Source organism: Vigna unguiculata, chromosome 3, assembly GCF_037176805.1.
Source record: "Vigna unguiculata cultivar grain cowpea cultivar isolate G323 ecotype 2 chromosome 3, ASM3717680v1, whole genome shotgun sequence".
NCBI lineage: Eukaryota > Viridiplantae > Streptophyta > Magnoliopsida > Fabales > Fabaceae > Vigna > Vigna unguiculata.
The window spans coordinates 2,610,448-2,624,144 of NC_140794.1; the positions used below are offsets into that span (position 1 = coordinate 2,610,448).

Here is a 13,697-nt window from a genome sequence, read left to right on the forward strand (position 1 = left end):
TTTTTTTTTTCTTTCTTATTCATCCAGGCCCATAAATTTAGTAAAATTTCAAATTTTCATGAGAGTTTGTTCTCATCTCTCCAATGTTAAGTTCACACCCCACAAAATTTTAAGAAATACCAAAAGTATTATTAGCTATGTTTTCCATAAAAGTTTTTTTTTTAGCAAAAAGTGAAAATCTGTTTTTTTTTTTTTAAGTTTGAAAAAGTAAAGCTTTACTGTAAATATAAATAATTGAGATGAGCTTTTTTTTTTTTCATATTCAATTACAATACTGACATTAATTAATTTAGTCTTTGTTTCCCAAAGTTGTCTACAGGAAACTGATAATAAATATTATAAGTTTTTCCATTACAACTTTTTGAAAGAAAAAAAAAGAAAGAAAAACGTTGAGAATAACATTACAATTTTTTTAACTAGAAGTTGAACACTTAAGGAAACAAAAAAAAAAACAATTAATCTGCCTCCTAAAAATGTGTGAAAAAACGTTACATTAAAAGTCAACATGAAACATGAAAGTACTTGATCTTATCAATTAAATAAATATTTATGATGAACTAAACATGTTTTAATTATATCTAAGATAAGAATATGATTTTGGATTTACTAAAAATGAATTATTATTATTATTATTATTATTATTATTATTCCTTCCTTAAAATACAATAATGAAGTTAGTATGAGTTGAAGGGCTGAAATGGTAATTGCAAGTGTGATGAAAAAAAAGAAAAAAGAAAAAAAATGTGATAAATGGAAAGAGGCAGCAAAACAAAACACAGGTGTCCCATAAAGATCCATTGAACGTGCCATAAACGGACACACTCTTCTTCTCTCACTCCCACACTCTTAGCTCATAAGGAACTTCCTCCACTTTATTAAATCAAAACTATAACTAATTCTTATTCTTCTCCCACCATTAACTCTTCAACTTTTCTACCAATCAGATAACGTAGTTTAAGTTTTCTCATTTTTCATAACAATTTTACCTAAAATCATTTTCCTAGTAAAAAAAAAACAATTTCTTGGTGTGAACTCAAACTAAAGTAAACACGACTCTAACACAACCTTCTAGAAAATCAAACCCAACTGCCACCTTCCACACTCTCTCTTGTCACGTGTACGCGTTTTGGCATCATCATCATTCATCACTCACAAATACCACCCCCACCTAATTTAAATTAAATAAATAAATAAATAAAACACCGAAAACAATTTTCCTTTCACATTTGACAATTACACACGCAACCCCGTAACTTTCCACGAAGTTTCATTTCATCCCATTAACCTTTTTCATTTTCCAATCTCCACCCTCCTCTCCCATCTTATTTATGCCAACACTACTCACCCCTGCAAAAAATTTTCTCATTCCAACCTCAACCACCGCTTCTTCCACTTCCTGTTTCCGATTAGGGAATTAGTACCACATTTTTGTTCCACAAAGTAGCTAGCTTTCAACTCGTTTTTTCTTTTTCTGCTGCAAATCATGGAAAATAATCAATCTTTTTGGCAATTCAGTGACCAACTGCGTTTGCAGACATCCAATTTGGCGAACCTCTCTCTGAATGATTCGATTTGGAGCAACAGTTACGTGTCCAAGAGGCGTGATGAACGGATTAATTTTGACATCAAAGTGGGTGGTGAGATCAACTCGTTCAAGTCAAAGGAACATGCTTCTGATTACAACGATAACCTCAATGGATCTTTTCTTGCCATGACTTACAACAACAACAACAACAACAACATTCTGGGTGTTGGTTTGGATTCTGGGGTGGGTCTCAATGGAGGCTTCAACAAGGGGATTTACTCCAAACCTTCCTTTGCCAATCTTAACACCAACATTAACCTCAATATCAATCCCAAGGGGCACAAGGGCAAGCTTGAAGATGACCTTCTTCACCTCCCCAAATCTTCCAAGAAAAACAACAACCCTAACAAGAAACACGACAGTAACAACAGCGGCACCAACAACAATGATAACGGCAAGGATTCCAAGGCTGCTGCCGACAAGAGATTCAAAACACTGCCACCGTCGGAGTCTCTTCCCAGGAATGAAACCATTGGAGGCTACATCTTCGTTTGCAACAATGACACCATGGCTGAAAATCTCAAGCGGCAACTCTTCGGTATGTTCTGTTTTTTTTTTTCTCTTGTTTCTCGATTATGCAGATTTTATGCTGTGTGTGATGTTACATACTTCACATTTTTTTTTCTATTGACATGGTCGTGCACTGGAATTGAATCATTGAACTGATAAATTATCATTATGCCGAGAATTTGATCCCGTCCCTTTTTTCTCTTTTTAACACCTTAGTAAATAAATGTTGTCGATGAATCATTTTTGTGAAAAATAAAGTTTGTGCCGGTAGCTGTTAAAGTGAGGACCGTGTATTATTCTTTGACACATGATTGATGCTGATTAAATTCGTTTTATCTGAAATTTTTTTGTGCTTTTAGGTCTGCCACCACGATACAGAGATTCTGTTCGGGCCATTACTCCAGGGTTGCCCCTTTTCCTTTACAACTATTCCACTCACCAACTCCATGGAATCTTTGAGGTGTGTTAACTGTTATCAATTCACATTCTTTTTAATCTAATGAGACACCTTGTTCTGGAGCCCAATTTGCATTAAATTAAGAATCTGAGCATTGGATTAACATTTAATAGCTTCATATTTTGAGGAATTTTGAGTTTAAGAATCATAACATGTGGTGGGATTTGTTCAGGCTGCAGGTTTTGGAGGAACAAACATTGATCCAACGGCTTGGGAGGATAAGAAATGCCCCGGTGAATCTCGTTTCCCTGCTCAGGTAACATCTCTAATCCAACTATGTATAACACGGTTGGAAGTCCCACATCGGAGATAAAACATACGATATAAGTCAGTTTTCAGAGATATACCTCGGTGGTTTTGTGAGGTTGAACTAGGTTTTGTGAGGTTAAACTAGGTTTTGGTTTTGGAAGGGTTTTGGTTAGGTTTGTGAGGTTGAACTAGGTTTTGGTTTTGGAAGGGTTTTGGTTAGGTTTGTGAGGTTGAACTAGGTTTTGGTTTTGGAAGGGTTTTGGTTTTTGAAGGTTGAATTAGGTTTTGTGCTGTTGAATTAGGTTTAAAGTTTATTAAGATATATTAATTACTTAACTCTACTTCAAATAAAGAATGCTAATTACTTAACTCTGCTTAAAATGTTAAGTTTATTGAGTATTAACACAAAAGTTATAATTAGTGATACCAATGATTATAGCTTAGTGTTCTTACATATCTATGATTCAATAATGTTTGGAGGCTTAATGCTTAATACTCTTGATAAATGATGATTACAGGTGAGAGTGATTACAAGGAAAACATGTGAACCACTGGAGGAGGACTCCTTCAGACCAATCCTTCACCACTATGATGGTCCCAAGTTTCGTCTTGAGCTGAACGTGCCTGAGGTATTTTCTTTTTATCTTTATCTTTATCTTACTTCATATTGGTACCCTTTGGAAGAAGAAGATAACACAGTCACTCATTTTTTGTTTATAGGCCTTGTCTCTGCTCGATATTTTTGCTGAACAAGACACTTTCAACGAAACTTTCAAGGCTTTGGATGCATAAAAGGACAAAAATAGCAAAGAATACAAGAACATCACTCACAGAGACAATAGATAATATTATAGATTTGGGTTGGTTTGGAAGTTATTAAGTGTAATGGACTTAAGAAAAAAGTTCCAAAGATAAAACAATTATATATATATGTAATTGTGTATTACTACTCCTCTTTTTGTAAAGAGAGGATGGTTCATGATCATACATACATATTAAGAGAATAGAATAAGAATGAAGTATTTTTGCATTAGGGTGTTGTACAGAACTACAAATTGGCGACAAATGGAAGCCTATATGTTGTAGCTTGTGTTGTGTTGTTGAGTTGAGAAGGAACATAACAGTGGAAAAGTGTGTGAGGCCATGCTGCTTCATCACTGTTATCTATTATTATTTATACATCAAACATGTGTGGTGTGTGCTTTTAACGTTAACGTTCTTTCAACATTCATAAATCTCAACTCAAATCTTAACTGTTAAAAATGAGATATTCAATTTGTCTTCTTTGTCTTCTAATCAACGATTGCTTAATACCCGAGGCTTGGTCGAGCTTTGACATTGACCATAGAATTGAACTAGTAATATCTTCAAGATTTTGTGCCGTGTATTTCGGGATTAGAAATTGTCTTTGGAATCTCGATTTTACAAAATATTGTAGGTAATGTTTTTTGGGAGATAAAATGGCATGACACCTCTATTGTGTGTATAGAATATGAATATGCTTCGTTTCCTAACACATGTCAGTAAGTGAGAAACTCACGGGCATCATGGTTCAAACGAAAGGCCAACTGTGTATAAAGTAATAGATAAACTTTGAAGGTGCGAAATATCTTGTGTTTTATTTATGTATGAAAAGAATAAGTAAGAGAGTTACGTGTCAAGATATTTTTTATTCAATCAATCAGTGATCTCGCGAGAAAAAAAGAAGAAGAAGCTATTGCTTTTATAGAATAAAAGAATGAAAATTTATTTATTAATTTTATACAACAATATTTATTTTTATTACAAAAATATATTTATCATATGTTCGTAAATAGAAACTGATAAAAGATTTATCTGATACCACATATACTGTGCCATGTCCAGAAATTTTGAATTAAAAGAAAAACAAAGTGTTGGACTAAGTCGAAACTTCTTCTTTCTTAATTGAAAATGGTGTAGTCAACTATAAATAAAAGTTATTTTGATAATATATTATTTAATTTATGTGTGATTTGTAGCTGGCCACAACTGTTACTTTGGATTCTTACGCCGACGCCAATGGCGGTGCCGTGTCACCTATCCCTTCACCTTTTTCTCGCGACTATTCTTAATAAATTCAATTTTTTATTTTTTTAACTGTCTCTAAAAAGGAAGAAGATAAATAAATTATGTCAACATGAGGGAACAAGAACTTTAAGAATATCTTGTAAAGAGCGTGATAAAGATAATATAAATATATAATTCTTTTTACTTTTTCTAAAAACAATAATAGGTGGAAAATAAATAAATAAATAAATATATATATATATATATATATATATATATATATATATATGTACGCATATAATTACTTTTTATTTTAGATCAATATGGTCTAATTTTTTAAGGATTTGTACGATATTAAATATTTATCAAGACACAATTTGCATTTGGATTAAACTAGTCTATACAATTTATTCAGGTTTAGTTTTAATCCAATTAATTTTTCTAATTCAACTATGTTATTAAGTTAAAATAATTTAGAATGTCTAAATAACATTGAATGGTGCTCATACATAACCTATTTGTATGCTGTACTAAGTTGGTCCTACATTAAGTATCATTTAGTGTATTTCAAAAATTAGATTCATTATATTTTGAAGATTAATATATGATATGTTTTGAGTTTGTTGACTTCTTCTATATCACTTATTGTTCTATTTTTTTTTCTTCTTAAGTATGAGTTATTCTGACATTTATGCCACCACAAAGATTGTTTTAACTTATAACAAGATATTATACTTATATTAATATTAATTAACTTGAAATAAATAACAAGATCATATATTAAGTTTTGCTTCAAATTTTTTTAATTCCGTTATTTTTGTCATTCTTCTTTTCTTTAATTTATTTCAATTAAATATTGTCTTAATAAAATATAATTTATTAAAAAAGTTACACTTATCAAAAAATTTATTGAAATGTTTGCTTGTGTCTTTATTGCTAATTACATTATATTTTCTGTCTCCAAATCAGAAATATCAAAAAATCAATCCTACAATCTAAATTTTTCAATCAGACAAACAAAGAAGAAGAATTCTTGAAAACAAGTCTAGAGAACTCTAGAAAAGTTATAAAAATAGTTTATAAAAAAAAGATTATGTTTTAAAATAATCAAATTGGTTTATATCAATTTTATTTATACTGAACCTTTTAATATTAAATTAATTGAGTTAATTTTCTAAGTTTTTACATATAATATTAATAATATTTACCGATTATTTGTCTTAGGTTATGACATTTTAATTAGATCTATTTCATACTAAAATAAATTATTATATTAATATTTAAAATCTGTAGAGACGATAATAATTTTTGTAACAAATCCTTCAAGTATTAAACATGTTCACTTGGATAAAGCCTTGTTTAACTTGAATAGCCTATAATAATATGTGGATTACACCTTTAATATAAGGCAATCGTTTCCAACACCCCTACGATTACTAACTTTACCTCACAGTACACTACTATGTGCACCACACTACACTACTATTGTCACCGCTTCACCGCTACTGCAGAGAGAAAGAGAGAGAAAACACTATAGAGGAGGAAAAAGAGAGAAAACTCGTTTATATCATGTGTTTTAGAAATTTTATTCTGGAAACTACATTTTGAAAATTTTGTTCTCAAAATTTTATTTTGGAACTATTATTCTGAAAGTTTCAAAAAAATTCCAAAATATGTAGTCGTGAAGTCACTTGATAAAATGGTCAATTAAATAATTGGAGAGGGTCTGCGAAGAAATTGATGAAGTGAAGGAAGTAAAAGAGGCTTTATATAATAATATGTGCATGCTGACCCTTCACTCGAATTGGGCCTGGTAGCAACATTTCAAACTATTATATTTATCTATTATTCTAAGTTTATATAGTTTTAAAATATTTATTTTTTAATACAACTCACACTTAATTATTACTTCTTGTATATATAAATTAACTTCAATTTATAATGTAAAATTATTTAATTTTTTATTAGAATAAAATTATAATTTAATTGTATAGATAAATTAAAAGTGCGTCAACAATAACAGTATTATAATTTTACTATTCATATGAACATAATAAAAATAACTCTCTATATATTAAATTATAAAAATATTAATTGATTTTATGTGACCTTGGAAAAGAGGACGATGAATAAGAAGATACAAACAAGCATGTTTATTTAGTAAAATCGAAGTTAGTATTACTTCAAAATTTTAATCTAATTTAGTCTCCAAATTTTAGAAGGTATTTATTTAGTTCTTTTAACTAAATTATTTTAAGTTTATTTTATATTTCAAATACGTTTCATAATAATGTTTCAATTAACATTAAAGGTGAGACGTGTCAAACAGTGTAAATAATTTAAATAGTATCATTAAACACATTTAAAATATAAAATAAATTTAACAAAATTTAGTTAAAAAAATTAAATCCAAATATTTCTAAAATTGAACGATTTAATTGGATCAAAATTTCAAATACAAACTAATTTTAGTTTCCAATAAAAATTAAAAAATATCCTAAAATGTATGATAAAATTTACTGAAAAATATATTTTAATTAGGGGCAATCAACGATAAAAATGTGACCTGTATTTTTTTAATATACACACAGAGTGTATTATTAAATTTTAATTGATCAATGGATATTGAAATTCATAATGCATAAATGGACATAGTCTTTCATAGTTGTCTACGTAGAAGAAAATAGTTTATGAGTGCATAAATAAATATCGTTGGATGGACGCATAAAAAAGTTTAACGTATAGCAGTGATAAAAATAATTATAATAAAAGTTTGGCAGACATTTCTCGAAGCGGGTCCATAGCTCAGTGGTAGAGCATTTGACTGCAGATCAAGAGGTCACCGGTTCGAACCCGGTTGGGCCCTTCCCTCTTTCAAGTTTTTGATTTTTTTTCTTCTTATAATCTTTCTTCTTGAAGGAGCACGTAAAACGTTAATGTAATTCGTAAAATCTATAATCTTTTGTTTTATAATGATACATCGTAGGTGCAGCACATAAACCTTATTAATACTACAAGATAAAACTACGGTTTAAGTTTTCTTTCATCACCAGTGACTCACAGTGTCAGAAATTTCTACGAAAGTCTGGCATTAATAGTGCCTAAATCACAACCACATATGTCTGTTTTTTACAAAGAAAAAAAAAATTATAAACAACATGTTCACATCATCAAATCTAACAGTAACATAAAAACTTAAACTAACCGTATCCATTCCCTGTGACATCAACAGACACAACCGTTTTTGTCATGTTCCGTCACCCAGCGTTTGTAATCTTTGTCGGAATGGAAAAGAAGCATTGGTTCGAAGTTGCAAGAAGTGTAGAAAGGTAGGAATTGGTTGAAGAAAATATATAAAAGAGCAGAATTAGAGTAAAATCAAATGCAAGAAGGGCAATGAACCAAGCCATTCTCATTACACTTGGGACACCTCTGTTTCTCAACTCCATCCACAACAATCTTGCAACTCCCACCACAATCCAAACAAGGCACAAAGCGGGCCCCACCACATCCTCCACACGTTTGCCTCCCAATCCCCCTCTCCACACGTGTGGCTCTCAGTATCCTCCCGAGTCGACCCGTCTCGTTCAGCTCCACCAACTCCTCCAAACCCCCGACGTACCTCCCCTTCACGAACACCCGCGGCAGGGCCACCGCCTCGCCCACCAGCTCCTTCACCTCCCGGAGAAACTCCCCGTGCAACGACACGTCGCGCTCGTCGAACACCACGCGGTGCGTCTCCAGCACGTCGCGCACCCTGTTGCAGTCCTCGAACGTCTTCCTCACGCCCCGCAACGACGTCGTGTACACCACCACCGTCTCGCTCCCCCCCGGCGGACACTTCTCCGGAAACGCGCTCAGCGGATCCCGCCGCAGCCGCTCGAACGCCGACTCCTTCTCCTCCTTCTCTCTCTCCATCCTGTCCCGCATTATGAACACGTTGTCCTTCAACTTGCTCCCTCGCGCCACGTTCACGACAGCCACAGCGGGCTTTACTGCTTCGGGCTTTACTGAGTCGGGCTTTGTTGGTTCGGGCTTGGGCTTTGTCTTGGCGTCTAACTCTTCGAGTGTGTGGAAGGAGTTAGTTTTTTGCGGAGGTTGAGGTTGAGGTTGTTGTGGGGGTGGTTGGGGTGGTGAGGTTTGTGGTGGTTTGGTGATGACGGGTTTGAGGTCTTGGAGTGTTTTGCTGACCTCGTCCCATGATTGAGGAGCGTCGGTGGCGTCGAGCATGTTGAGTTTGTGGAGGATAGGGGCCGGGAGAGGGGTTTTGTCTTGGTGGACTTGGGTGGTGCTCTCGTTCAGGTGCTTCAGCCATGGCTCCTCGATCGCGTTTATGTCGAACACCGCGAAGCTCGTCGGCGCCGGCCGGTAAGGGACCGCCGCCACATCCACACCCTTAGAGGAAGCACACCCCATTTCCCTTCCTTTTCTTTCTTTTTTACTCACTCACTCACTTTGTGTCTCGATACGCTAAGCTACATATACAAATAACTTATATACACACATATATAACACCAACTACTACATGTAAATCTTTTTCACCACTTTTTTTACCTTCTTTTTTTTCCCGTATTTTCAAATTAATTATTCATTCGATGTATTTTGTATATACGAATAGCAGCATGGAAAAAATGGTTAAAATATGAAAAAGAAAGAGGAAATAGAGATAATGATAATGTTTAGGTTGATAGAGGCGTGGTTGGAGTGTGGCATAATATTTATGTGGCTTTTGTGGAGGGATTATCCGTGTGGTTAAGATTATAATGGACAAAATTATGGAAAGCGAGAGATAAGAGAAATGTGTGAGTGTGTGTGATTTTACGTGGAGCTGCGAGAAATCGCCACCACAAACAATCAATTTTAGTTTGGTCCCTTTCTTCTTCTCTCTGCCTCTCCACCATGCATTCCATGCTTCTCATTTCCACCACAACTTCTATATAACTTCATACCCCGCATCATGCTAAGCTTTTACGATATTTTCCTTCCCCATTCAAACTTTTTTTTTTTGGCTTTCTTAATGGACCTCCCTTTTTTCCTTCATGCCCCCATAAAACCTGTAAGTCCCAAAGTATCCTCATACACCATGCAAGGTTAAAGTGAGGTTTTTCAATTTTATGGGATACATGAAGAACAAAGGGAGGTGCACGAAGAAATGCCTTTTTTTAATGATTGTTAAAGCCCAGCCCAAAGCCCATACACACCATCAATGACGTATTTCGACTTAGCTACAAGCTAACCATTGTTGTTTTACTTTTGGCACCATGTTCGTTCTCATAATTGAAATTGAACTCTCCATTTTTCTGAATCTTGCTCGTTTTTAATTTAATTTCATGTTTTGTAACTTTACGTTGTTAAAGGATTCTGCGACAATAATTGCTCCTATTTGATCGCTTACTCTAAATTAAAATTTATGTTTTCATATGACGATGCTAAATTTGGTTTCTGCATAAAACGTAGTCACTGTTTTTCTTTCTCTGTTCAATTTACTCTTTCCCATAGAGCTGTAGTGATAACAAGATCGATCATTAATAACTTACTATTATTGTGTTACACTTATTAACTTGTGTAAGTAAGCTTTATGGAAAACAGTGACACAGTGTTTTATTAAGACAAAGTATATTCTTGCATTAATAAATCCGAACCTTGTTAGCCAGTAGTTGATGAAGGTTCATGCACTCCTGCACCAGTTCCATAGAATGTTTGTGGGAATATTTTTTTTTTTAGGAAACAATTAGAAAAGATATTGAAAGATAATATTTTGAACATAAAAAAAGAAGTTATGATCCCAATGGGTTTGACATGGCTGAAAAAACTGGCAAACTGGAGCAATGTCACGGACCAAGTAGACAAAAAAAGTATGGTCCCGTGAAGTGAAGGCATCTTCTAATATTTGATTTCTTAGTAAAATTATGATGATTTAAGAAAAAAAGTGCTTCAAGTGGAGACAATATTGTGTAGGAATTTTCTTCAGTTCCAACTAAAAATTCAACTAATCATCCCTTAAGATCCGAACCTGATGTAAATAATTCAATATTTTTTTAACAGACAACTTTTGTCCCTTTGCACCAAATTAACATCATTTCTTCTCTCTTCTCACAAACCAAAGACAATTTGGATTACTATAGCAATTTAAAAAAAAAAAGGTTTTTTAAGTTTTTCCATATATTTAGCCTAAATTTTCTGTTTTTAAATTTCTGATATTTTTTTTCAAACAACTCTTAAAAAGTTATCCAAAGTACACTCTTTTTATGAAATTATAAAGTAGTTGTTTGTTTTTTTTAAATAATATAAAATAAGATTGAATTGTTTGTATATTTAAAAGATTTACAAAATTCAGAGCTACTTATAACTTAAAGAATATTGTAGTTGGAATGAAGAAAATAAAAAATGAGTGTATAGAGAAATGAAGAAAAACTGATACTTATATTTTGTGTGAAAGATAGTCAATAATCACAAATTTTAATAATAATTTATGTAATATGTTATGCAAAGTTTAATCTGATTATTGAAAAATTATACTTTGTTGTCACTTATATTAAATATTTACTTCTTTATTATATATGATAAGTAAGAAATAGCTATTTAATAAAAAAAATTAATCTTTAGATTTTTTCTATATTTTTATTTAAATAGTAAAAAAACGATATTAAAAAGTAATGTAAAAAAAACGTGATCACTTAAGGCAGTTATGTTTTACTTCTTTTTTTCATGGGGTTAAAAACGATATTACAAAGTAATGTAATAACTGTTTGGATTTTAGTTAAAAAAATGAAATTGAGTTAAACTTAATGATAGAAAAAAGAATATAACTGATAAAATGAATGTGTAGAAGGAGCAACACATGCAGAGCCTCTGGAGCGGATATTTGAAATAAATGTGTTTGTGAAGTGTTTGATTGTGAATAGTATTAAAATTGAGAATCTCCTCTCATTCTGTTGTTTTCCGTTTGGATGGGTCATAACAGTTCCCAACGGTCCAAATTCACATGCGCGCCGCTGAGATAACTTCACCAATCAAAATAAACAAAGTCCAAATAAGACAGTAACGTGGGGGTGACACTGTGAGGACAAGTTTCCACACACCAATTTTCAAACATAAATATATAAGCTTGGAATGTAGAAACATTGAACATTGAATCTGAACCACACAACACTGAAATCAACCAAAATGGGGAATTGTTCCATGAAGGGTACCACCGGAGAGTGTCACCACACCATTCGGGTTATGTGTGACAGTGGTGCCATTTTGCAGTTCAGAGCTCCCAAGACTGTGGCTCAAGTGCTTCGACATTACCCTGGTTATGGCATTTTCCGCCAGGGTCATGCTTCGGAACCTTTGCCAGAGCAAGAGAGGTTAAGCTATGGTCTTTTCTATTATCTTCTTCCGTTGAAGGAGGGGCAGAAAAGTTGCAGTGAAAAAGTTGGAGGTGTTCGGAGATCAGAGGAAGTGTTTAAGTCTGCAGCGTGTGATTATGTTGAGAATTTGTCAAATGGGTCGGCGCTTGAAGTGTTGCCGGCGGCTAAGAACGGCGTGTGGAGAGTGAAGTTGGTGATTGAGCAGAGGCAACTGGAGGAGATTTTGTCAGAGCAGGTGAATACTGAAGCTCTGATTGAGAAGATGAGAATGGCTGCAAATGGATGCTCTACCACAAGTCCTTCAAGGACTCCATCTATGAACACTTGGAAAGTGGGGTGGAAGACAACACTTTTTAGTGGCAAAATTGCCAAAGACACTGCCACTGCTACTACTGCAGGGTCTAATTTGTATCTGGGGTCTTGTTAGGGAAAGGGTTTCTAGATACAAGTATAAGCACTTAGGAAGTGTGTTAGGTTTTCCATGACAAATAGGTCCATCAACTGCATATTTGGACAACCTGTCCAATTTTAATGAATGATATCGATGTAAGGATTGTTAAAACATTTTCCAGTTTGATAGTATTTCCAGATTTCTGTTTCTGCATCATGTTTATTTATCGCAGGAATGGGTCACAAGACACTGATCAATCATGGTCAGGACTAAAACACCAGAAACTAAATCACTAATGTTTTAATGTTTTTTAAGGAATCAGATGGATACGTATCCATGTTTTTCTGAGCATGGCCTGAAAAGTGGTTAAGTTTTATCCTAAAAGCAGCTGTACATTTATTGTTTCACGAGAATAAGTTCAATTTTCCATAAAAAAACTTTTCTGCAGAACCATTTTTCCCATCTCCCCACCCAGAACAAGAAGTATTTATTTTTATATTTTTATAATAATCTGGTTTGAATACATATTTGAGGTGTTTCGGGTCCACGTGCTGGTTGACAAGACCAGTTGGGTCATATATGTTTGAATGCAGTGTAGACGACATGGTCCATCAACAATACGATGTAGGAATCTCAATTCTCTGATTCAACTTCCTACAAGCAACCTTGCTTTATCATAATCCCACCGCTCAATTTTAATTTCGTATGTAAAATTCCCTTAACCTTGTGAAGTTTGAAAAACTAAAACAAAGTTTTAAACTCTCTCGATCTAAAAGCTAAGAATCCACCTACTACTACCTAAATTACAATGTTTTTTTCCTGGGGGATACAATAAGATATCAGTATCCATGACAATCCGCAGTTTTTATCATTATCCAACTTTCTTCTGCATCTTGTCAAACTAAACCCAAATCCATCGCAAAAATATAATTACCAACAGGAAACATGTCCGTGTCTAGAAAATGCTGAGACGAGTTCGTCTATATTTAAGATTAGAATTTGAAGGTGTTTAACGTATATTGGAAGTGCATAAGGTGGAACGTGTTTTTTCATACCTTTTGGTTTAAAGTTACGTTAGGAAAAAAACGTTTTTTGTTACTTTTGGGTTGGGAGTAATTTTGG

General features: G+C 33.5%; 3 protein-coding genes and 1 non-coding gene across 4 annotated transcripts; 3 read left to right on the forward strand and 1 right to left on the reverse strand.

The window, feature by feature from the left end:
• Positions 1 to 1,304: 1,304 nt before the first annotated feature.
• On the forward strand, positions 1,305 to 3,987 carry LOC114177799 (DCD (Development and Cell Death) domain protein). Its single transcript, XM_028063337.2, has 5 exons — positions 1,305 to 2,123; positions 2,455 to 2,555; positions 2,725 to 2,808; positions 3,320 to 3,430; positions 3,522 to 3,987. The coding sequence occupies exons 1-5, from the start codon at positions 1,484 to 1,486 to the stop codon at positions 3,591 to 3,593; spliced, it is 1,008 nt and encodes a 335-aa protein (XP_027919138.1). The 5' UTR covers positions 1,305 to 1,483; the 3' UTR covers positions 3,594 to 3,987.
• A 3,636-nt stretch (positions 3,988 to 7,623) lies between these two features.
• On the forward strand, positions 7,624 to 7,695 carry TRNAC-GCA (transfer RNA cysteine (anticodon GCA)). Its single transcript has one exon. It is a non-coding gene; the product is annotated as a tRNA-Cys (tRNA).
• A 199-nt stretch (positions 7,696 to 7,894) lies between these two features.
• On the reverse strand, positions 7,895 to 9,323 carry LOC114176431 (Glutaredoxin family protein). Its single transcript, XM_028061474.2, has one exon. The coding sequence runs from the start codon at positions 9,243 to 9,245 to the stop codon at positions 8,208 to 8,210; it is 1,038 nt and encodes a 345-aa protein (XP_027917275.1). The 5' UTR covers positions 9,246 to 9,323; the 3' UTR covers positions 7,895 to 8,207.
• Positions 9,324 to 11,869: 2,546 nt separating this feature from the next.
• Positions 11,870 to 12,778, forward strand: LOC114179206 (uncharacterized). Its single transcript, XM_028065456.2, has one exon. It carries the CDS (start codon positions 11,997 to 11,999, stop codon positions 12,609 to 12,611), a length of 615 nt encoding a protein of 204 aa, XP_027921257.1. The 5' UTR covers positions 11,870 to 11,996; the 3' UTR covers positions 12,612 to 12,778.
• The last annotated feature ends 919 nt before the right edge of the window (positions 12,779 to 13,697 follow it).

Excerpts from the sequence above, each read along its gene's own strand:
- LOC114179206 (XM_028065456.2), top strand. The coding sequence starts at position 11,997 with ATGGGGAATTGTTCCATGAAGGGTACCACCGGAGAGTGTCACCACACC.
- LOC114176431 (XM_028061474.2), bottom strand. The coding sequence starts at position 9,245 with ATGGGGTGTGCTTCCTCTAAGGGTGTGGATGTGGCGGCGGTCCCTTAC.
- LOC114177799 (XM_028063337.2), top strand. The coding sequence starts at position 1,484 with ATGGAAAATAATCAATCTTTTTGGCAATTCAGTGACCAACTGCGTTTG. Across the intron at positions 2,124-2,454 it reads TCTCAAGCGGCAACTCTTCG|GTCTGCCACCACGATACAGA; the intron begins GTATGTTCTGTT and ends TTGTGCTTTTAG. Across the intron at positions 2,556-2,724 it reads AACTCCATGGAATCTTTGAG|GCTGCAGGTTTTGGAGGAAC; the intron begins GTGTGTTAACTG and ends GGATTTGTTCAG.